This window comes from Oncorhynchus keta, chromosome 24, assembly GCF_023373465.1.
Source record: "Oncorhynchus keta strain PuntledgeMale-10-30-2019 chromosome 24, Oket_V2, whole genome shotgun sequence".
NCBI lineage: Eukaryota > Metazoa > Chordata > Actinopteri > Salmoniformes > Salmonidae > Oncorhynchus > Oncorhynchus keta.
The window spans coordinates 37,275,936-37,300,873 of NC_068444.1; the positions used below are offsets into that span (position 1 = coordinate 37,275,936).

Sequence of the window (24,938 nt, forward strand, 5' to 3'; positions counted from 1 at the left end):
AGAATGACTTAGTATCCATGTTTGACTAAGTACCTGGAGGTTTTAATCATAAGGAATTCTAATCAAAAGGAAGAGATTCTGCAGATTCTTCAAAACAGCAACTTTTTATTGTCAGATTTGCAAATCTGGAGCAGTTAACAATCCACTCCAAAGTGCAGCGTTAAGAGCCCAAAGAACAAGAGTTGGGTCTCATCTTTTATAACCTTTGTCTACTTGGCAGATTAGCAGGTGTGTGAGATCATGGTGGGAAGATAGCGCACAAACAAGTGATAACGCCAGTTTTGATACTCCTTTCTGCTAATAGAATTGTCGCTGCTGCTCAAGCCAGCCTCTGTTCTCTTCATATCTTTACACAGCTGTGTCCTTGAAAGATAGCAGAAGAACAGTATGGACCAAAAACAGGACACTCTCAGATGGCCCTTTGTCTTTTGGCCATGTGACTAAGTTACTCAGAAACAAAAGAGGAAAAACACTGTTTTCTTCTTACTTGAGAGAAACAGACAGTGGAAATGTACCGGTTAAGGCCAATACAGCGCATGTGCGTAACAAAGTTTGTAATTTTCCCCCATAGCAGTCAGATGTAACAGAGTAAATAGGGTATTTTAATGTCATAGATTTAGCCGGTGGTAACTTGTGGAATAGACATCGGCTGGAATTTTATTTTAACCAATTAGCATTCAAGATTAGACCCACCCATTGTACACATTTCTACCGGCAAATTAACATATTTCTAGTGGCAAATGTGTTATTAAGTTATTGCCATGGTATAAAAGGAATAATCAACTCAGTGTTCTCTGGAAAATAATGCAGCTCCTTGAAAGGTCAGTTACATACAGTACACTCCACGAGAGTGGGGTCCCCCACCTTCCACTCGTTCATTATTTCCCATAGAACTCATAGCCCCTCGTTGATTATCTCTTATGTAGAAATGTGTTCAACATCCACTGAAGTAGCTAGCTATAGCAAGTTTACGAGATAGCTACAGCGGTTGCCATGGTAACCAAACAAACAGCTAACAAAACCATCAGCCCTAGCTTGGCATTTATGAAAATCGAATTCAACAATGCCAATAATGTTTTCAATTCAACTTTTGCTTTCAAAAGCAGCTCAAACATAGAACATGTAAGGATGAACTATATCCATTGAATTGTGCCGTGCAAATACAGTGTATTATAATACAGGGAAGTACGCTCTAGAATGCCCTTCAAGCCAATCAGAAACAAGTATTTAAAAAATCCCATAGTATAATTATGCAATAATGCATGAGGGGGTGCAGTAAATGGACAGAATACCGCGGCTAAATGCTGTTCTTCGCACAACGCAATGCGAAGTGCCTGGATACAGCCTTTAGCCATGGTATATTGGTCATATACCACAAACCCCTGAGGTGCCTTATTACTATTATAAACTGGTTACCAATGTGATTAGAACTGCAACACTCCTTATCATTTAGTGCCCCATAAAAGTACACCAAAAATAGATTCTACAGACCCCACTGAGTACTCCCAACCCCACTTTTACATTGGCACAAATAATACTTTTTCCAATTTAAACCCACTATTGTCAACATACCACTCTGAACATTACATTTTTCAATATGGTCTTAAAATAATGTTAACAACTTTTGATTTGATTTTTAATTCTCCATAAATTCCTTCTTGCATTTGTTTATAAGCACACAAAGAAAATCGTCATTGATTAAAATGTAATATATTTTGAATTAGTTGTCCACCTTGCAATGTTTTGAAATGCAGGATTTCATTTTGAAGGTTTCCTCATTACCATATGAAAGTGACGTCATCGTTAGTGCTGCAAGCAGAATAGCAGTCCTGTTATTTGGGGCGTATAACCACTCTTTGTGAGGCTTTCAATATTACATAATTAATGAATTGCTTTGTGCAATTATAATGGGGTTCGGTATTAATCGATATTTTGGTAGATGACGTATCTGCAACATGATAGAAGCTCAAAGCCGCAGCCTACAGGCTGATTTTAATGTGGACTGGGTATGGGATGCTTATTTGACAGCGCACTGATGTTCTCGTTGCCAGGAAGGATTTGACTCTGACAGTCATATTTATTGTCGATGTCACGGAATTCATCGCGATTTTCATGTTTTGTAACGATATGCGATAAATTCGCAGAAACTCTTCCTTTTTCATGGCGGCGGTGGCAAGGTTTTGGGGTTCTGCAAACACAAATTCCAAGCTCTACATTTACGAAAATACCACACCAATTATGTCCACCCGACAGTGTTCAAGGGTAATGGGCTTGGGTGGTGTCTCCCCGGGAGTAGATACAACCGGTTCCTGCGAGCCGAACAGGGAGATCTTCGAGGCCTGCAGAAACGGAGATGTGGAGCGCGTGAGGAGGCTTGTCACACCGGAGAATGTAAACAGTAGAGACACCGCCGGCAGAAAATCCACCCCGCTGCATTTCGCTGCTGGTAAGAACAGTTGACACAATGTTGCTACGCGCAGGAAACATCTCGCTACAATGTTCCACACTGCAAATGTAACAAATATAGTAACTAATATAGCAGACAATGTAACAAGACACGCTGTACAGTTAATAGTTTATTGTAACAGAATAATTCAGACACAAAGGCTGTACAATGTGCATCCACAATACATTCCCTAATATCAAGTTGATTCATAAAGGACTTATTTCGAGGATTTACTATTTTATTATCTCATGTTATATTTCACCTGCTATTGATGTATCAATGCATTTATTAATAAGCAGTAACAGTCATTTTCCAATTAAGAAAATGAAGGAAAAAAGGCATAATAACTAAGTAGGTATGTTTATGCATAGTCACTAAGTATGTATGTTTATGCCTCTCTGTGGATCAGGTGCATCTATAAATCCATACCGTCTCTCTTATTCAGGATTTGGCCGCAGGGATGTGGTGGACTACCTACTACAAAACGGAGCCAACGTGCATGCCCGGGATGAGGGAGGCCTCGTATCACTCCACAACGCCTGCTCCTTCGGCCATTCTGAGGTGGTCAACCTGCTCCTGCACCATGGGGCCGATGCCAACTCCAGGGACAACTGGAGTTACACACCCCTCCACGAGGCCGCCATAAAGGGGAAGAGCGACGTCTGCATAGGTACAGTTGGATTCTGGCCTCCCTGTGAGGCTGTCCCCTTGGGGGGAAATATGCATTGTTTAAGCACAGTGACTGTTCTCTTATGGCTTCGAGTATCCAGAACAATCCGTCATAGATACGTCTGTAACGTGCTTTCAGGACCACTTTTGTAAAAGCCAAGTATGGCAACTTTGGTGTGCCCTCTCCATATTGTTGGTGTAGAACATAAGCTATTTGTTGATATATTGTAAATGCTGATATGGGTGAATTTGGTGTTGTAGTGCTCCTGCAACACGGAGCCGAGCCAATGATTCGTAACACAGATGGGAGGACAGCGCTGGACCTGGCTGAGGAGTCCACTAAAGCAGTGCTGACCGGTGAGTGGGAGGAACATGTTCCTCACAAGCACTTTAGAAGCACCGAATTGCATGATTGCATCTATTTTGGGCATGGGAACAGACTGAAACTGTTCCTCTGGGAACCAAGAGTGACAGAACACGCAGATGAATGAATCAAAACGGTGAAGAATAAGAGTTTTCTTGGAATACATGGGCTAATATGTTTCCACACTTTCCTAATCACAGGTGAATATAGAAAAGATGACCTGCTAGAAAGTGCAAGGTGGAGTATATCTCAGATTTTTAAATGGCCACCATTCAGATGCCTTGCAATCAACTGTGACCATTATTGTGCTCTACATGTTCTAATACATGTGATGCTTTCATAGGAGTGGGAATGAAGACAAGTTGATGGCCCTGCTAACACCATTGAATGTGAACTGTCATGCCAGTGACGGTCGGAAGGTAATTCACGTGTTCTCCTAAACTATTCATGAGCAGACGACATTTTTCATCGCCTCTCTAAAATTCCAAATGCACTAAAATGAGGTAAAAAGACAGATAGTCGTGTCCAAAACATGTTACTAACAAAGAGTGTGTCAGTCTGGACAAACAAACAAATCCATTTTAAATGGTCCTTTTGTGGTGTATCTTTCAGTCCTCCCCTCTGCATCTGGCTGCTGGCTACAACCGTGTGAAGACAGTGCAGCTGCTGTTAAAGCACGGGGCTGACGTCCATGCTAAAGACAAAGGGTACGACTTGGTCTCGGTCCTTTCGTCACCCTCGTTGAATCAGTATCGTATGCGCTGCATTGTGTGTCTTTCCAATACTGTGTCAGCAAGTTCTCTGATAGATGACTCTCTCTGACGTTTCAGTGATCTGGTGCCCCTTCATAACTCCTGTTCCTATGGACATTACGACGTCACTGAGATTTTAGTAAAGGTTTGTCTGAAACACATTCTTCCTGTATGTAGCTTATGTATTTTTGTGTCACTGTATATAAAATGTACATTTCTTAACCCGGAGGCCCATTGAACAGTCAAATGGTCATTGTACAAGTCTTGTTTGACCCCTGTCTCGCCATCGCTCCTCCCTTGGTAATGCAGCACGGCGCCTGTGTGAATGCCATGGACCTGTGGCAGTTCACCCCCCTGCACGAAGCCGCCTCTAAGAATAGGGTGGACGTGTGCTCCCTGCTCGTCAGCTACGGAGCCGACCCCACTTTCCTAAACTGCCACAACCAGAGCGCCATTGACCTGTCTCCCACTTCGCAGCTCAAAGAACGCCTGGCCTGTAAGCCGTGTATATTGATCCCTCTTTTTCATTGTTCCTATTCTTTATGAACCTTGTTTTTTTGCTTGGAGGTCGCCTACAATACTCTAATAAAACTGAATGAAACTAATTATTTTAGGCAAGGGGCAACACCTTTATAATGAGTCCTGTTCTCCCTATGCAATAGCTGAACCACTCTGACCTCTTGTGTCTGTGACAGATGAGTTCAGAGGTCATGCCTTGCTCCAGGCAGCACGTGAAGCTGACCTGCCCCGCCTAAAGAAGCACATGTCACTGGAGACCATGACCTTCAAGCATCCCCTTACGCATGAAACCGCACTGGTAAGACACCTCACTACTGAGTTGCCAACCTACTGCAGATAGTGTTGCTGCAGATTATACAGTCAATGAATTGCAGTGCTAGTATCCCATATATTGTTTTAAATTTCTGGGTTACTCTGTGCTTGCCTTTCGTCTAAGCAGTGTTTTAAGATCTAAGATGTGTTTTTATCAGCACTGTGCAGCGACATCTCCCTATCCCAAGAGAAAACAAGTGTGCGAGTTACTGCTGAGGAAAGGGGCCAACGTGAATGAGAAGACTAAAGAGTGAGTAGTGCAAAGTGTGTCAGTCATTGACCCTTATCCCACAAGCAATTGCCAGTCACTTTACTCATACCTTTGTTGATATGACAGATATAAATGAGTCGGAATGCTCTCATAAGAGATTACAACCACTTTAACTTGTTTGTGATGTAATTTGTCCAAGCTTCCTGACTCCCTTGCACCTGGCTTCTGAAAAGTCACACAACGACATAATTGAGGTGTTGGTGAAACATGAGGCAAAGGTAAGTTCAGGTGTTATCATAGTGTTATTAATAGTATAAAGGTCAAGCCAACATGTGTATTTGCTTAATGGCCGATGATTCAGTGAGTGAGTGTGTGTGTGTGTGTGTGTGTGTGTGTGTGTGTGTGTGTGTGTGTGTGTGTGTGTGTGTGTGTGTGTGTGTGTGTGTGTGTGTGTGTGTGTGTGTGTGTGTGTGTGTGTGTGTGTGTGTGTGTGTGTGTGGTAATGGAGCATCAGGGCTCTAAATGCATCCTTAGTGCTCGCAAATTTAGAGTTAGGAGCACAAAATAATATCTAGGAATATATTTTGGTATTGATTGAAATTAAGCAAGAGATCAATCATTCATTCAGTCATTCATGCTACGATAATTGATCTTCTAAAGAAGCTATACCTTGTCCTTTCTTTCTGTGCCTCCAAATGTTTAAATATACTTGGCTGTTAGCTAGCTAGCTAATGAGGTAACATGACTGAACAAGGTGTAAACAAATGCCTGTGAGGGGTTTTGGAATGACCTGCGACATGGTTTATGAACAGGCCCTAAAAAGTCACTTTTTGGTCAGGCACTCAGAAACAACTGCACAGCGGAAGCATATCTTTACAACCGTTTTTATATGGGCAATTTTTCTTCTTCTCCTGGTCTCACTGGTGCTCCCAAAATAAAATGTCAGGTCGACACAGGAAATATCTAGGAGTATATTCAACCAAAATGGTCACACTTTAGAGCCCTCGGTGCAATGCATGTGATTCTTGATAATACGAAGTGTCAATATTTGATTGTGTCTGTCCCTATAAAATAAATGAATTACTATTATCTCCCTATAGGTCAATGCCCTGGACAACCTGGGCCAGACAGCTCTGCACCGTGCGGCCCACTGTGGCCACCTCCAGACCTGCCGTCTGCTGCTGAAATCAGGCTGCGACCCCCTCGTCATGTCCCTACGGGGTTTCTCTCCATTCCAAATGGGCAATGAGAGGGTGCAGGAGATACTGCATGGTAGGCTGGAAACAGCTAGGAGTATGTTACACGAACAGACAGGAACCTGGTTTGGGATGATCATTCTGGGTGGAAATATTTGCTCCCGTTTCAAGTGTCAATAAATGTCTTATGTATGTCTTTCAGAGGGAACTCTGATTGGAAACTCTGATGTGGACTGGCAGTTGCTAGAAGCCTCCAAGTCTGGAGATTTGGAGATTGTTGAAGTAACTATCTCCAAAACATTTTGGCATAATCTGACCAACCAATGGCCTATTGTTATAATACTCATGTTACAAATGATTGATTTCAAATGGTTACAGTAGTCTTCGTGGTAACATGTCTGCTGTTTTTATGTTTGCAGAAGCTGTGTACCATGCAGAATGTGAACTGTAGGGATGTAGAGGGCCGTCAATCCACCCCGCTCCACTTTGCGGCGGGGTATAACCGTGTGTCTGTGGTGGAGTACCTTCTACTGCATGGGGCTGACGTCCATGCCAAAGACAAAGGGTGAGCACAGGTCCTGACTTAGGCCAGGAGCTTTTCCCAGTAGGGTGATTTGGTCAGGAAAAACGCAAGGCTCTACCTATTCTCCAATGGGCCTGTGTCAGACTCGTCGCTCAGAAGGGTAATGTGTGTCCGTCTCTCTCTCTCTCTCGCTCTGTCTCCTGCAGTGGCCTGTTCCCCCTACACAATGCCTGCTCCTACGGTCACTATGAGGTGGCTGAATTGCTGGTCATCCATGGGGCTCTGGTCAACATAGCTGACCTGTGGAAGTTTACCCCTCTGCACGAGGCTGCCGCCAAAGGAAAATACGAGATCTGCAAACTGCTGCTGCAGGTAAAGGAGTTTGTTTCCCTCTTACATATTAGTGCTAGTTTACTTTCAACTGTGTTGGACCATCTACAGTGCCACTTGGATTTGAATGATTTAGAGTCATCACTTACCCTGAAAACAATTTGCGTTTGAATTTCGAGAGACCAGACACATCCTAATCCTGTGCAGTAGAACACATACTATAGAGCCTTCCGGTTCTGGCACAGATGATCTAAACACACACCCCTATCACTCCCCTCCCAGCATGGTGCAGACCCGACCAAGAAGAACCGAGACGGGAGCACTCCACTGGACCTGGTGAAGGATGGGGACACTGACATGCAGGACCTGCTAAGAGGAGACGCTGCCCTGCTGGACGCAGCCAAGAAGGGCTGTCTGGCCCGGGTCGAGAAGCTCTGCAGCCCCGATAATGTTAACTGTAGAGACGCACATGGACGGCACTCTACACTGCTGCACCTGGCAGGTCAGTCAGCACGCTGGAGCTTTCTGTAAGGACAGTGATCTTGAACCCTAGTCATTGAGAGCTTCAGTGTGTACAAGCCGTTGTTCCAACCCAACATTCACAAGTTTAAGGGTTTCAAATGTTTATTGAGAAATGTAATGGATGTGAGATTGAGGATCCAGGGGGGTGGACTCGGTAGAGTTTGACTTAGAGTCCCAAGTTGACCTCATCGGGCCGTGGAAGTCGGGCTGTTGTTTATTCCCTCGCCCACTTGCAGGGCAAGGGGCGAGGTAGGAAGGAATGATTTTTAAATGGACCACCCTTGGCAGGAAATTCTACACTCGTTCATCCCGAGATGATTGTCTTTTCAGTCACTGGTAGCTTGTGGGTGCTTTATATGTGCTAAAGTCAATTATGAGTGCATGTCTACTTATATTAAATATATACTTTTTAACATACACCTATTGTATGATAGCTAGCAAATTAATTAGCTAACTAACGTTAGCCTGCCTAACTGGAACGTCTGAAGAAGTCAAATGTTTTATTTCTACAATTACCAAAAGATAACCAAACAAAAACCATTTTACGAGACGTGTTTGTGCCGTCATGTGTATTAGAAGCACAATTTCTAACTTATTTGCGTTCATTTTAACTTACCTAACTTATTTATATGTTGACTACTCCATTGATGTTGTTTTTAAGTTTTCGCTGACTTTTCTTAGCAGATGTACAATCGCCGCAAATTGAATTATGGGGGGTTTCAGGCCTTGGAGTGAACATAATTGTACACTCGGAAAGCCGACTAAAAACGAGGGAGGTGGGGCTTACGTTGCAAACTTAACTTGCTTGGCTAATCATTTGGACCGCCCTCCAAGATGGCGACGGAGATTCCCCCAAGGGCATAAGGCAAGGACAAGGGTGTGTCTTTTAAGTGTTTGAACCGCAGCCTTAAAAGACACACCCTCGATTTGCGACGATTGTACGTCCACTAAGAAAAGACGGCAAAAACCTAAAAACAACATCAATGGACAAGTCAACATACAAGCGTAAGTAAAAACAAATACAAATACAGTTGGAGACGGAAGTATACAAACACTTAGGTTGGAATCATTAAAACTCGTTTTTCAACCACTCCACACATTTCTTGTTAACAAACTATAGTTTTGCCAAGTCGGTTAGGACATCTACTTTGTGCATGACACAAGTCATTTTTACAACAATTGTTTACAGACAGATTATTTCACTTATAATTCACTGTAATTCCAGTTACTCAGAAGAGCTTGGAAAATTCCATGGCTTTAGAAGCTTCTGATAGGCTAATTGACATAATTTGAATGAATTGGAGGTGTACCTGTGGATGTATTTCAAGGCCTACCTTCAAAGTCGGTGCCTCTTTGCTTGACATCATGGGAAAATCAAAAGAAATCGGCCAAGACCTCAGAAAATAAATTGTAGACCTCCACACGTATGGTTCATCATTGGGATCAATTTCCAAACGCCTGAAGGTACCACGTTCATCTGTACAAACAATAGCACGCAAGTATAAACACCATGGGACCATGCAGCCATCATACCGCTCAGGAAGGAGACGCGTTCTGTCTCCTAGAGATGAACGTACTTTGGTGCGAAAAGTGCAAATCAATCCCAGAACAACAGCAAAGGACCTTGTGAAGATGCTGGAGGAAACAGGTACAAAAGTATCTATATCCACAGTAAAACGAGTCCTATATCCACATAAGCTGAAAGGCCACTCAGTAGGGAAGTAGCCACTGCTCCAAAACTGCCATAAAAAAGCCAGACTACGGTTTGCAACTGCACATGGGGACAAAGATCGTACTTTTTGGAGAAATGTCCCCTGGTTTTCGGCCATAATGACCATCGTTATGTTTGGAGGAAAAACGGGGAAGCTTGCAAGCCGAAGAACACCATCCCAACCGTGAAGCATAGGGGTGGCAGCATCATGTTGTGGGGGTGCTTTGCTGCAGGAGGGACCGGTGCACTTCACTAAATAGCTGGCATCATGAAGGATGAAAATGATGTGGATATATTGAAGCAACATCTCAAGACATCAGTCAGGAAGTTAAAGCTTGATCGAAAATGGGTCTTCCAAATGGACAATGACCCCAAGCATACTTCCAAAGTTGTGGCAAAATGGCTTAAGGATAACAAGTGCAAGGTATTGGAGTGGCCATCACAAAGCCCTGACCTCAATCATATAGAACATTTGTGGGGAGAACTGAAAAAGCGTGTGCAAGCAAGGAGGCCTACAAACTTGACTCAGTTACACCAAAATTCGCCAAAATTCACCCAAAATATTGTGGGACGCTTGTAGAAGGCTACCCAAAATGTTTGACCCAAGTTAAACAATTTATTTTAATTCTTAAAATAAAGTGATGATCCTAACTGACCTAAGACAGGGAATTTTTACTAGGATTTCAATGTCAGGAATTGTGAATGTATTTGACGAAGGTGTATGTAAACTTCCGACTTCAACTGTAAGTTAGAAATTGTGCTACTCATGCACATGACGGCACAAGTACGTCTCATAAAAAGTAAATATGTTTTTGGGAAATTATAGAAAAACATTTTCCTTATTCAGAAGTTCCAGCTAAGCAGGCTAATGTTAGTTCGCAAATTAATTTGCTAGCTATCATACAGTAGGCGTATATTAATAATGATATATTTAATATAAGTAGACATGCACTCATAATTGACTGTAGCACATATAAAGCACCCACAATCTACCGGTGGCTGGAAACACAATCATCGCGGGACGAACGAGTGACAAATTTCCGGCCAAGGGTGGTCCATTTAAAAAAATCATTCCTTCCTCCCTCGCTCCTTGCCCTTGCCCTACTCGTCAGACATCACGATACGTCATCAGAAGTGTCCACTTCATTTGAGGGCTGAGGGGATAGGGTGTGTCTTTTAAGTGTTTGGACCGTAGCCATAATGTTGCCAACGGGAATGGAGGCTGTTTGGCAGCTGGTGCTTGTTCCGTTACTAGGGAGCTGTGTTCAAAGCAATTAGTTTAAATGTTGCATTTCAAGTCTGGTCTTCTCCCCCTGAATTTGATTGATTCAACTAACTTATCATTAACTCCTGAAAAGCCGGCAGACCATCAGGACGGGACTACAGATTTAGGAGAATAGCATTTTCAGATCATTGCCGTTTCTGATTAAACTAATGATGTGTCTATTGTGTCAGCTGGCTACAACAACCTGGAGGTAGCAGAGTACCTGCTTCAGCATGGAGCAGAGGTCAACTCCCAGGACAAGGGAGGGCTCATCCCCCTGCACAACGCTGCCTCCTACGGGGTGAGTCCCAGTTACCTTAATCTACTGTACACACTCACAGCACAATCGCACTCTAAAGGTGTCCATTGAGTCTTCCTACAACCTGTACGGTATGATTTTCTCAGAGACTCCAAAAGTAAACAGGATGTCTAGAGACTTGATTGATGTGCCTAGGTTTTTCTGTGGTTGTTGAAAGAGTCAGTGCCTCGTACTCGGCACACCAAACACTCACCAAGATCCTTGTCAAAGGCTTCTTTAAAAATGTAACCAGGAATTGGTTTCAGAGATTAAGCACACCTTTGAATACAAATTGGCATCTTCTGCGGCCTTTACAACAAGCTCATTTAAAAAAAAAATTAAGCATGAATTGGTTTCAGTGATGAGGGGTGAAGTATGTATGTTGGCCAAATGATTAGCACTCATGACTCTATGACACAAAACACTGTTGGAAACAAAAGGCCAGTCGATTGCTTTGATCAGACCCTTGAGAAACGAGGAGCTCATCACACCACAGTCCTCCCCGACCCGCCTGGTGCTTGCTCTAACTACACACACAGATTGGATCATCTCAAATAAGCAGTGGTATAAATGCTTTAAAGTACTACTTAAGTCGTTTTTTGGGGGTATCTGTACTTTGGTTTACTATTGATATTTTTTGACAAATGCTACTTTTACTTCACTACATTCCTGGAGAAAATAATGTACTTTTAATAGATTTCCCATGACACTCAAAAGTACTCGTTACATTTTGAATGGCTAGCGTGACAGGAAAATGGTCCAATTCACCTACTGCCTCTGATCTGGCGGACTCACTAAACAATATGCCTGAGTGTTGGAGTGTGCCCCTGGTTTTCCGTAATTAAAAAGACAAGAAAATGGTGTCATCTTGTTTGTTTTATATAGTGTTTTGCGATTTTTCTTTAAACCAATATTCGTAACCCTTTCTCTCCCTATAGATGTTTCTCACCCTTTTGTTTGCTTTGTTTCTTAAACCTGTGTTGGTTGGGTTACCACCTCAACCTAGATTTTAGAAGAGAAAGGGTGAATTAACTAGTAGAGGTCTTGCCTAGTAGAAGTCCTATATCTGAGTCTGAGATGCAAGTTGACCAAAAGAACGAGAGAAAGTTACAAGACACGAACCAAGAGCCAAGTGGAGTCCAATGTGTTCTCATTTGCAGCATGTGGATGTGGCTGCTTTGCTCATCAAGTACGACGCATGCGTGAACGCCACAGATAAGTGGGCGTTCACTCCACTGCACGAAGCAGCGCAGAAAGGGAGGACCCAGCTGTGTGCCCTGCTATTGGCTCACGGGGCCGACCCCGCCCTCCGCAACCAGGAAGGCCAATCACCGCTGGACCTCGTCACGGTATCCGTCCACACACACTTGCTATCCTGTCTCTGAGCTGACAACCTCTCCCCAACACGGGATTGTGTGGGAAGGGGTAGCATAATCTGTCATCCTCACAGCCACCACACTCACCTGTTTGTCATGTCTACTGCTCTTGGATACATGAAATCCCTCAAATCACAACAACACCCTGACATCGTATATTGTGCTTGTGATTCGTGTTAACAGCATGTTAAACATCACCTACATAGTCTTGTTTGGTATTCTTTCCAGAGTTTCGCTGTTGTTGAGGAGATTCAATGTCTCTCAATGCTCGTTTCTACACTCTCACATGGCCTGACCTTCACCAGCAACTACTGGGTGACATGACCTCTTTCTAAATAGAAGAGAGGACCTGTCTCTGTCTCTGGCAATGAAATCCCTGGAAAGTTCTCTCTCTCATCACACATTGCTAAATAACTTGAATGTACTATATGCATGTCAAGGGTTTGCTCACATAGGAGCATGTAGCCTTATTCATATTTTCTATGGGTTATTGATGTGTTGGCAACGATCGCTAATGCAGTCTAATCGTGTACCTTTGCATGGTTGTACTGTGATTGAGTCGTCAATATTTTGTGTCATTCTTCATTTCTCCTCCATGACTTGGTAAATTAGGGACAATGCCTCTTTCTCCTTTCTATCTTTTCTTTCTACAGGTGGACGATGTTCGTGCCTTGTTGACAGCGGCCATGCCACCTTCAGCCCTGCCCGGTTGCTATAAACCCCAGGTAATCCGTATGTCTGCCCCTGTAGGGGTGGTGGTCCCCCCCAGCCTCTCAGCCAGCTCCACACCCCTGTCCACCTTGGCCTCCAGCAACAGTCTGGACAATCAGGCCACTGCCTCCACCTGCACTGCCTTTCCTGAGCTACCCGCTCTCCTGGGGCCCTCTGGGGCTATGGGCACGGACAAGAAGGAGGGTCCAGGTGTGGATCTGAGTATCGGACAGTTCCTCAACAACTTTGGACTGGAACACCTACTAGAGATCTTTGAAAGAGAGCAGGTAAGCTGAGCCCCAAAACGCAGCTCGCTTAAGTCTGATAACTTAGATAAACCTCTTTTATATAAAAAGCTTCAAGGATGTCTTCAGCATCGGATGTTCCACAATAGGCCTATGAAGCATTACTTAAGATGCTGAAGGTGAGATCTGGCATTATTTTAAAGTTCACCGTTTTCTCTTTTTGAAGATCACACTGGATGTCCTGGTAGAGATGGGACACAAGGAGCTGAAAGAGATCGGTATCAATGCCTACGGACACAGACACAAGATTATCAAAGGAGTAGAGAGACTCACTAGCGGACCTCAAAGTACGTTTACACACTACAGGACCCATGCTGTTGTCCATAACACAGGTTCACTTCAAATGCATGTTAATGTGTTTAGCATTTAACAAAGTGTTTTCCAAGGGCTGTTAGTGAATGTAACCATCAAAGATTTAGATTTTTACTTGATCTTCATGTATGAAAGGGCAGTGTGCTTCGATTGAAGTTCACATCCTGAGTGAAGTTTTGAACTACTGCAATGGTAAAAAGAATTTCACGTTCCTGTGATGCAGGTTTGAACCCGTACCTTGCGTTGAACACGACGAACAGTGGGACCGTATTAATAGATCTGGCGTCGGACGACAAGGAGTTTCAGTTGGTGGAGGAGGAGGTACAACCAACAAGATGACTCGCTATCAAACTCTTACATCGTATTGATCATATCTTGTTGTAAATTAGAAAATGTTGACTCGAATTTTGAGTCTTGTTTTTGAACAGTTGCAGAGTACGATCAGAGGGCACAGAGATGGAGGGCTTGCTGGAGGGGTTTTCAACAGATACAACATTGTTAAGGTACAGTTGGCTGGTTTCTATCCACATTAGGAAGGCAAGCTCTGTTCTATTCTGTCAAATCAAATCAAATGTATTTATTTAGCCCTTCTTACATCAGCTGATATCTCAAAGAGGTGTACAGAAACCCAGCCTGAAACCCCAATCAGCAAGCAATGCAGGAGTAGAAGCACGGTGGCTAGGAAAAACTCCCTAGAAAGGCCAAAACCTAGGAAGAAACCTAGAGAGGAACCAGGCTATGAGGGGTGGCCAGTCCTCTTCTGGCTGTGCCGGGTGGAGATTGTAACAGAACAAGGCCAAGATGTTCAAATGTTCATAGATGACCAGCAGGGTCAAATAATAATAATCACAGTAGTTGTCAAGGGTGCAGCAAGTCAGCACCTCAGGAGTAAATTTCAGTTGGCTTTTCATAGCCGATCATTAGGAGTATCTCTACCGCTCCTGCTGTCTCTCAAGAGTTGAAAACAGCAGGTCTGGGACAGGTAGCACGTCCAGTTTAATCTAGTTAATGGAGGTCTAGTTAATGGAAGTCATTATTCAACTGCACATTCAGATGATGTTATAACAACTTTATTAACCATTATGGGGATGTATTCTCTTATCCCTGCTTTGAGAGAAAGGTATTGTTAATTCACTATTTTCCCCTCTTGATCTGCAGATCCAGAAAGTGTGCAACAAGAAGCTTTGGGAGAGGTACACCCATCGAAGGAAGGAGGTCTCCGAGGAGAATCACAATCACTCCAATGAACGGATGTTGTTTCACGGTAAGAGAGTAATATACAGAATAGCACCGCCCACATTCCAATGAGAACCCATCACCCGTGACACTCCAGGAACCACTTGGGTCATGTTGTGTTCGTGGCTGATCTTTTTTTTGCGTGCTTAAGTGTTTTAGACACTCAGAAATCCTATTTACAAGTGCTCAGTCCAGCATTCATGCCGCTCTTGACCCAACAGGTTCGCCGTTTGTCAACGCCATCCTCCACAAGGGTTTTGATGAGAGGCATGCTTACAAAGGCGGCATGTTCGGCGCAGGCATCTACTTTGCTGAGAACTCGTCTAAGAGTAACCAGTACGTCTATGGGATAGGAGGCGGTACAGGCTGCCCTCTGCATAAAGACCGGTCCTGCTACGTGTGCCAACGGTAAACCAGCCACCCAGTCCTTTGATGTTTCTCTACCACAGTAAACCATATCAAAGCTGAGGTCTTAGTCACCACAGTACAACTGAACCAAGCCATAGCTGGGCGCTAATAACACTCCAATGAGAGTTTCACAATGTTAAGAAAGAATGGCTCAAATGTGTCAAGTGGATTGATTGAATGGAGGTTCCTTCCTGGCATCACATGTGGCGTGATGTCTGATTGTCTGTGATGGGTTCTATGGGTCTTCAGGCACCTGCTGTTCTGCAGGGTGACCCTGGGCAAGTCCTTCCTGCAGTTCAGTGCCATGAAGATGGCCCACTCCCCTCCAGGACACCACTCTGTCACAGGGAGGCCCAGTGTCAACGGACTGTCACTGGCAGAGTATGTCATCTACAGAGGAGAGCAGGTACGTTAACTAGTGCCTTTGGCATATTGCATTAGTGTGTGACTTTCATTTTGACACTAACTACTGAAGTCACAGGATTGTCATTCTTTGTTATCAACCTTACATTACATTTGTAATACTGCTCCTCTTGGATCTAATGTGTTAATTGTATGGTAGCATGCCCTTAGGACAACCAAGCTGTTCAAGTTGACTTGATCTGACACCTGTGTCATTTACTCTAGGCCTATCCAGAGTATTTGATCAGCTATCAGATATTAAAGCCCGATGCCTCTGTGGATGGATAGAAGTGGAACGGAGGAAGGAAGAACAACAAGTTAATTGTACAGAAGAACATCTCAGCCTGTTTCTGTTATGTTCAGGGCAGCAACAGCTTTACTAAATGCATGCACAAACAGATGTATTTATTTTTTCCTCCATTTGAAGCATTTCCATCTGTAGCCATTCTAACAAATGCTCTGCAGGACAACTACAACTGGCTAATGTCTAACTGTAATTCAAAAAAACATCTGTGTTATAGTAGTTATTTTCTGGAGACATTGTGTATCTATTTATTTGTACTAGCGTGTTAATTTATTTAAATTTTTATGCCCAAGTTATTGTAAATGAATGACCTATAGAATATCTATTCCATCAACCAGCAGTCAAAATCAGTGTTTTCAAAGTCTGCCTTGTGGGGATGTCTGGGTCATATTTATTAGGGCACATCGTAGCAAAAATGTTTCAAAAGTTGTGGAATGGAAAATTAATGTTTATTGGACAAGCCTAGGTGGTCACTCCCTGTTTCAGTCTGTTTTCTTCCATTGGTGCCTATTACCTAATGACTTATTTATCCAGTATTGTAAATCAGGACACAATTTCAGATCATTATCCTGTTAGAAGGTGTATTGTTTGGTCTACATAGTGACTAAAAGATCAGGATCAGTGTCCTTTCATTCAGTAATGGTGGCCGCAGCAAAGTCTTCAAATTTGAGGACTCCTAAATTGTCATAAATTGCCCCTCCACGAAGTCTGTTTTGCTTTGAAAACTGTTTGTTTTACACAACACACAAGGGCGACGAGACTACGCAGAGAAAACAAAACATGTAGTTTGTTCATTTCCCTCCGTCAGTGTTTGGATGCGCTGTGAGAACCGTGTCTGTCATTTGAAATAATGTGAAGTTAATTTACACTAATATGCTGTGGTTGCGTGATGTTCTCGCAGCACTTTGTTCCTTTTGCATGATATTCCTGTCTGATTAACTCCCGTTAGAGTTGTACGTCATGTTTGAACAGTGTTTGCTTAGTGCTAATTGGATGCATCATGGCTGGATCTGGGTGGGAATAATCTCCACACAAAACAGTCACATCAAAATAAATGAGCTATTTGTGAATCCTTGGTTGTAAATTGTTTGTAGTCTACTGTAAAAAAACACTTACTTATGGACCAAACCTTGCGTTGTCTGTTTTTGTAGGTAGTGGAATAACTATCATTGTTAATTACACATTTTTCACTTGTCAGTACGATGTCTCCCAAGATAGTGTACGATTAGCCATATGAGCATACTACATACTTAAACTACTTAATTTCATACTCATTTCGACGTTTGATCTAGTAGAATTCACTGGTCTTTTACGACTCAAGTTTGACAACTGCTGATAATCAGATAAATTGACGCGCTGTACCAAAATGAACGAATGGCAGGAGTCACCGCAATCACGCTTTAGAAGTACTATTTTCGAAATGTCACAGCCTACTATAAACTTTTGTTTTTTTGCACACTATTTAGTAGGCTAGTATGGACATTATACATACAGTCTTCCTCTCTACCTAGCCTACTGCTTTCCTGCAGCATTGCTTTCATGAGATATTGATGTGACCATGCTGGTCATTTATGAACATTTGAACATCTTGGCCATGTTCTGTTATAATCTCCACCCGGCACAGCCAGAAGAGGACTGGCCACCCCACATAGCCTGGTTCCTCTCTAGGTTTCTTCCTAGGTTTTGGCCTTTCTAGGGAGTTTTTCCTAGCCACCGTGCTTCTACACCTGCATTGCTTGCTGTTTGGGGTTTTAGGCTGGGTTTCTGTACAGCACTTTGAGATATCAGCTGATGTAGGAAGGGCTATATAAATAAAATTTGATTGATTGATTGAGTGTCCGATAATGGCACTCTTCAGTTCAAGATGTTTTGATGGGCTTTTTACAGTTTAATGTAGTTTAACCTTTTGTCAGACCTGAACTGAGATGTACACTACAAAGCGGAATAGAGGAATTATTGAGACGACTTTGATCTCAATAATCAATCTCTGAGTTCAACTTGGGATAACCATTGACAAGAAGGTGGCTCACCTTTCAGCCAGGCAGTGGAGAGCCGGGGCGAAAGTGACACGCACATCTTCTCATAACACAGAAGCTAGTGAAGTCAGTACGTTCCTAATGTGGAGGTCAACCAGTATATACACTACCGTTCAAAAGTTTGGGGTCACTTAGAAATGTCCTTGTTTTTATAGAAAAGTACATTATCCGTCCATTAAAATAACATACAATTGACCAGAAATACAGTGTAGACATTGTTAATGCTGTAAATGACTATTGTAGCTGGTAATGGCAGATTTTTTATGGAATATCTACATAGGCGTACAAAGGCCCATTATCAGCAACCATCACTCCTGTTTTCCAATGGCACGTTGTATTTAGCTAATCCAAATGTATAATTTTAAAAGGCTAATTGATTATTAGAAGAACCTTTTGCAATCATGGTAGCACAGCTGAAAACTGTTGTCCTGCTTAAAGAAGCAATAAAATTGTATCTGGAGCATCAGCATTTGTGGGTTCGATTAAAGGCTCAAAACAAAGAACTTTCTTCTGGAACTTGTCAGTCTATTCTTGTTCTGAGAAATTAAGGCTATTCCATGTGAGAAAATGCTAAGAAACTGAAAATCTCATACAACACTGTGTACTACTCTCTTCACAGAACGACGCAAACTGGCTCTAACCAGAATAGAAAGAGGAGTGGGAGACCCCAGTCCACAACTGAGCAGAGGACAAGTACAGTAGAGTGTCTAGTTTGAGAAACAGATGCCTCACAAGTTCTCAACTGGCAGCTTCATTAAATAATACCCGCAAAACACCAGTCTCAACGTTAAAAGTGAAGAGGCGACTCTGGGATGCTGGCCTTCTAGACAGAGTTGCAAAGAAAAAGCCATGTCTCAGATTGGTCAATAAAAGGAAAAGATTAAGATGGGCAAAAGAACACAGACACTGGACAAAGGAACTTTGCCTACAAATCCAGGATCCCGGAGTCGCCTCTTCTCCACTACAGCCCTTTGAGGTTAATGGGGGCCTGTTCGGCCCACCTTTTCCTGTCGTCCACAATCAGCTCCTTTGTCTTGCTCACATTTAGGGAGAGGTTGTTGTTTCCAACCCCAGTGGATACACTACTGGGGTTGAAAACACTGGCACATTATTGGCCAAGGGTGATGCTCCACGCTTTTCCTCCTCTATGTTTGATACTCCCCACTACGGCTGTGGAGGTCATGTCAGCTGGTTTTGTCAGCTGGTTATTGTCATACAAAAGACTGCTGGTATCACGGTAATTTACCATTAATTAACAGAAATGAGTTTAGCATCTCCAGGTCTCCATGCATACAAGCTGCATACAAGCCTCTGATGCACGCTTTTAAAACATCTAGATGCACTGCAGTACTTAATGCAGCTGGTGGCCACACTAGATACTGACTGTTACTTTTTTTTGACCCCCCCCCCACATTATTCCATTTCTGTTAGCCACATGTCTGTGGAACTTGTTCAGTTTATGTCTCAGTTGTTGAATCTTATGTTCATACAAATATTTACTCATGTTAAGTTTGCTGAAAATTAACGCAGTTGACAGTGAGAGGACATTTCATTTTTTACTGAGTTTACATTATCACAGTGGTGTTGGCAGTCACAATGTAAGTAACCTAATGTATGTCCCTCTAACTCCGCTGAATGCCGCTGTTGATCCTACAGCTATTGTATACAGTAATCATGTGCCTTGTATACAGCAATCATAGCACTGAGGCAGTGTGCTCTAGTAGTAAGTCCACTGTGTTCAGCTCACCCTGCACTATCAATTTACGCTCAGCTTATATATAAATAACATTGTCATGTTTACTTCTGATAAGCCTCCCAGTAATGCAATAAAAACAATCAAGCATCGCATAAATCGGCTAAAAATAGCCCACATTTGTAGCCGAAGAAACAAGGTCCATAAATCAATAACTTGCTAGTAAGAGATAGCATTCATATTCTCTGAAACGCACTTAGATAATACCTTTGATGACAATACATGGTTATAACATCTACAGAAAAGACAGAAATGCCAATGGGGGTGATGTTGCGGTGTATATTCAGGGCCACATTCATGTAAAGCTTAGAGAGGATCTCATGTTAAATACTGTTGAAGTAATATGGATACAGGTTCATCTGCCTCACCTAAAGCCCATTCTGGTGGGAAGCTGCTATAGACCACCATGTGCTAACAGTCCGTATCTGGATAATATGTGTGAAATGCTTGACAATGTATGTGATATTAACAGAGAGCTATATTTTCTGGGTGAACTAAATATTGACTCTTTCATCCAGCTGACCATTCAGCAAAAAGCTTCAAACTGTAACCAGTGCCTACAACCTGTTTCAGTCAACCTACCAGGGTATTTACAAATAGCAAACAGGAATGAAATCATCAACATGCATTAGTAAATCCATCGGATGTAGTGATCACAATATAGTAGCCATAGGCTGGGCATAATATGGTGTATAAGAGGTCATACAATAAGTTTTGTAGTGATTCCTGTGTTGATGATGTAAAGAATATTTACTAGCCTGTGGTGTGTAATGAGGAGCAACCAGAAGCTGCACTTGACACTTATGAAATGGTTTATTCCAGTTTCCAATAAGCATGTACCCATTAAGAAAATTACTGTCACGTTCGTCGTATACAGTACATAATGAGCGGACCAAGGCGCAGCGTGAGGAGAGTCAAAGAATAAACAAATGTGCAGTTCGTAGGGCACATAGCACTAACCCAAAACAAAACAATATCCCACAAACGCAGGTGAGAAAAGGACCACACTAAGTATGATTCCCAATTAGAGGCAAGGATCAGCTGCCTCCAATTGGGAACCATACTCACACCAACATAGAAATTCAAGACTAGAACACCCCCTAGTCACGCTCTGACCTATTGCACCATGACAGAACCCCCCCAAAGGTGCGGACTCTGACCGCAAAACCTGAACCTGGATGGGGAGGGTTAGGGTGGGCAACTTGCGTTGTGGCGGCTCCGGTGTGGGACATAGCCCCCGCTCAGACCGCTGATCTGACCCTGAAGCCTGGCTGAACGCCGTGCCTGGACTGGACACCGGCGCAGAGGAAGACTCCGGCCCGTGGACTGTCGCTGGAGGCTCTGGACTGAGCCATCACTGGAAGCTCTGGACTGTGAACCGTCGCTGGAAGCTCTGGACTGTGAACCGTCGCTGGAGACTCCGGACTGTACACACCACTGGTGGACGAGTGCGGGGAGCCGGCACAGGACGTACCGGGCTGGGGAGGCGCACAGGAGGCCTGGTGCGTGGAGCCGGCACAGGTGGCACCGGACTGATGACACGCTCTTCAGGGCGAGTGCGGGGAGCCGGCACAGGACGTACCGGGCTGGGGAGGCGCACCGGAGGCCTGGTGCGTGGAGCCGGCACAGGTGGCACCGGACTGATGACACGCTCTTCAGGGCGAGAGCAGGGAGCCGGCACAGGATGTACTGGGCTGGGGAGGCGCGCTTAAGGCCTGGTGAGTGGAGCCGGCACAGGTGGCACCGGACTGATTACACGCTCTTCAGGGTGAATGCTGTGCAGAATACACCTAACCAACATCTCTCTCCCATCTCCCTCCTACAACAGCTCCATCGACTCCCCGACAGTCTCTGGCTCTCTCCTCGGCTCAACCGGCAGCCCCTTGTGGACCCACCCCAAAATAAATCTTGGGGTTTCTGTGGCCGTGGACCCCGGCATTGTCGCTGTCCTCCTATACTCCTTGGCGACTCCTGCCAAGGAAAGGTCTCGCATCCACCCATTATTTCCTCCCATGTCCAGCTCTCCTTTAACGCCATGGTACGCTGCTTGGTCCTGTAGTGGTGGGATATTCTGTCACGTTCGTCATATACATAATGAGCGGATCAAGGCGCAGTGTGAGTAGAGTTCCATATATTTATCAAATTGAACCTTAAAAAAAAAAGAATAAACAAACGTGCAGTTCGTAGCACTAAAACAAATCAAAAACAATATCCCACAAATGCAGGTGGGAAAAGGACCACACTAAGTATGATCCCCAATTAGAGGCAACGATCATCAGCTGCCTCCAATTGGGAATCATACTCACACCAACATAGAAATTCAAGACTAGAACACTCCCTAGTCACGCTCTGACCTATTGCACCATAAAGAACCCAAAGGGCTCTCTATGGTCAGGGCGTGACAATTACTGTAAAAACTTAAATCGCCATTGATGAATGAGGAATTGAACATTTTATGGTTGAGAGGGATGAGGCAGAGGAATAGAAAATAAGTATGTTTGCACAACCGATTGGAAAACGTACTGCAAATTTCGAAATCGTGACTAAACTGAATAAAACGAAGAAGAAACTATTCTATGAAACAAAGATTAAATGATAGTAAAAACTCTTTGGAGCACCTTAAATGAAATATTGGCCAAAAAGGAAAACTCAGCTCCATTCATTGAATCAGTTGGCTCATTCATCACAAAAGCCACTGATATATCCAAATACTATAATACTTTTTTTTTCATTGGCAAGATTAGAAAACTTGACATGCCAGCAACAAACATCGACACTACACTGATCAAATTATGAAAGACAAGCATTGTAATATTGAGTTCCGTCTATCAACAATGACAAGCCACCAGGGTCCGACAACTAGGATGGAAAATTACTGAGGATAATAGCGGACAATATTGCCACTCATATTTGCCATATCTTCAATCAAAGCCTACAAGAAATTGTGTGATCTCAAACCCGGATAGAAGCAAAAGTCATTCCGCTACCCAAGAATAGTAAAACCCGCTTTACTGTCTCAAAGCCAACCAATCAACCTGTTACCAACTCTTAGTAAACTTTTGGAAAAAATTGTTTGACCAGATACAATGCTATTTTACTGTAAACGATAGTGAGAGCTGTTTTGCTAGACTTCAGTGCGGCTTTTGACATTATTGATCATAGTCTGCTGCTGGAAAAATTGACTAAAGACTTTCAGCACACTTATAGGGAAGGACATTCAACACACAGGGTGTTCTTTAATGGAAGCCTCTCCAACATAATTCCCTAGGGCAGCTGTCTAGGCCCCTTACTTTTCTCAATCTTTACTAATGACATGCTTTGAGTAAAGCCAGTGTGTCTATGTATGCAGATGACTCAACACTATACTTGTCAGCTACTACAGTGAGTGAAATTACTCCAACACTTAACAAATTGCTGCAGTCAGTTTCAGAATGGGTGGTAAGAAATAAGTTAGTCCTAAATATTTCAAAAACTAAAAGCATTGTATTTGGGACAAACCACTCACTAAACCTCAACTAAATATTGAAATTGATCAAGTTGAGGTGACTAAACTGCTTGGAGTATCCCTGGATTGTAAACTGTCATGGTCAAAACAGTAGCTAAGATGGGGACACAGCTTGGACACCCATGCATACACCACAAGACATGCCACCAGAGGTCTCTTCACAATAACCAAGTCCAGAACACATTATTTGTATTTATTAAGGATCCCCATTAGCTACATAGAGCCATGACTACATGGAACTCTATTCAACATCAAGTAACTCATGCAAGCAGTGGAATCAGATTTAGAAAACTGATAAACACACCTTATGGAACAGCGAGGTATGTGAAGACACACACACAGGCACAGACACAGGCTACACATGCACTCTACACACATGCACACATCGATTTTGTACTGTAGATATGTGGTAGTAGAGTAGAGGCCTGAGGCAGCAGCTAATGGCAATCCTTAATAAATACAAATACAAATCTAAACCAGCACCTCTACCAGAGACCACCACACGGTGTTGTTCTTTTTCACATATAAATGGACTTGACTCTCCAGCCTCATAGAGTCTCATAGAGTAGATGTAACATAGCACATGTAAATCCGGGGCACTCAAATTACACTGAACAAAAATTTAAATGCAACATGTTAAGTGTTGGTCCCATGTTTCATGAGCTGAAATAAAAGATCCCAGAAATGTTCCATACACACAAAAAGCTAATTTCTCACAAATTTGGTGCACAAATTTGTTTACATCCCTGTTATGGAGCATTTCTCCTTTGCCAAGAAAATCCATCCACCTGACAGGTTTGGTATATCAAAAAGCTGATTGAACAGCATGATCATTTGTTACGAATCCCTTTTGGCCCGACGGTCTAGGGGGGGATGGTAATGAGACCCGTAACATAACTCATGCAAATTATTATTGTGACAAAGTAAAAGTGTGAACGAAATAACCACGACAACAGAAATCTACCGTCAAACTCTAGGTTTATTTATAAACACACGGTAATGGGGGGGAACAGGAAAAGGGGCTGAGCTGGACCCAAGGAAAGAAACAATAAGTATACAAAAACACACCCCTAAGCTAGACTAGCCTACTTTAACAACAGCTAACTAACTAACCAAAAATACAGTGGGTGGTCCGCCCAGTTCTAACTAGTGTATTTAACAAAGTTCACCTACGGGTAGTGTATGCCCATGGGCGACTTGTCTTGGTTTCCCCCTTTTCCCACCAGCAACAAACAAACACCATAACCAAAAACAATACTCACAGGTGATGACAAAGTGCTATGAAGTGCTTTAAACAAAAGAGAGGTTAAGACACAAAGCGAGAGTGAAACACAGAGACCTACAGACATGGCATTTACAGAGAGATTGAGCTGAGCTGAGCTCTAGAACAAACAAATGATGGGGTTTTTAAACCATGGGGAAGGAACTGTGATAGGGTAGGAAATAGGAGGAGGTGTGTCTTCTGATTGATGA

At 43.1% G+C, this 24,938-nt stretch overlaps 1 protein-coding gene across 2 annotated transcripts; it reads left to right on the forward strand.

Annotated features, from left to right (window-relative positions):
* Window positions 1-1,781: 1,781 nt before the first annotated feature.
* LOC118357493 (poly [ADP-ribose] polymerase tankyrase-2-like) lies at window positions 1,782-17,241 on the forward strand. Of its 2 annotated transcripts, XM_035734638.2 has the most exons (26): window positions 1,782-2,446; window positions 2,892-3,116; window positions 3,377-3,472; window positions 3,680-3,716; window positions 3,823-3,898; window positions 4,092-4,186; window positions 4,310-4,376; window positions 4,541-4,727; window positions 4,927-5,048; window positions 5,221-5,312; window positions 5,473-5,551; window positions 6,374-6,545; window positions 6,672-6,751; window positions 6,889-7,034; window positions 7,199-7,364; window positions 7,605-7,824; window positions 11,011-11,120; window positions 12,278-12,466; window positions 13,147-13,491; window positions 13,676-13,796; window positions 14,045-14,142; window positions 14,250-14,324; window positions 14,980-15,085; window positions 15,279-15,465; window positions 15,715-15,871; window positions 16,093-17,241. In XM_035734638.2, exons 1-26 carry the CDS (start codon window positions 2,161-2,163, stop codon window positions 16,153-16,155), a joined length of 3,597 nt encoding a protein of 1,198 aa, XP_035590531.1. In that variant the 5' UTR covers window positions 1,782-2,160; the 3' UTR covers window positions 16,156-17,241. The 2 variants fall into 2 exon arrangements, with proteins under 2 accessions (XP_035590531.1, XP_035590533.1); XM_035734640.2 differs by lacking the exon at window positions 12,278-12,466 and having other exon boundaries at window positions 1,783-2,446.
* The last annotated feature ends 7,697 nt before the right edge of the window (window positions 17,242-24,938 follow it).

Bases quoted from the DNA above. Each gene is read 5' to 3' on its own strand.
- LOC118357493 (XM_035734638.2), top strand. From the start codon at position 2,161: ATGGCGGCGGTGGCAAGGTTTTGGGGTTCTGCAAACACAAATTCCAAG. The intron at 14,325-14,979 runs GTACAGTTGGCT...CTTGATCTGCAG, and splicing joins ACAGATACAACATTGTTAAG to ATCCAGAAAGTGTGCAACAA. The intron at 15,086-15,278 runs GTAAGAGAGTAA...TTGACCCAACAG, and splicing joins TGAACGGATGTTGTTTCACG to GTTCGCCGTTTGTCAACGCC.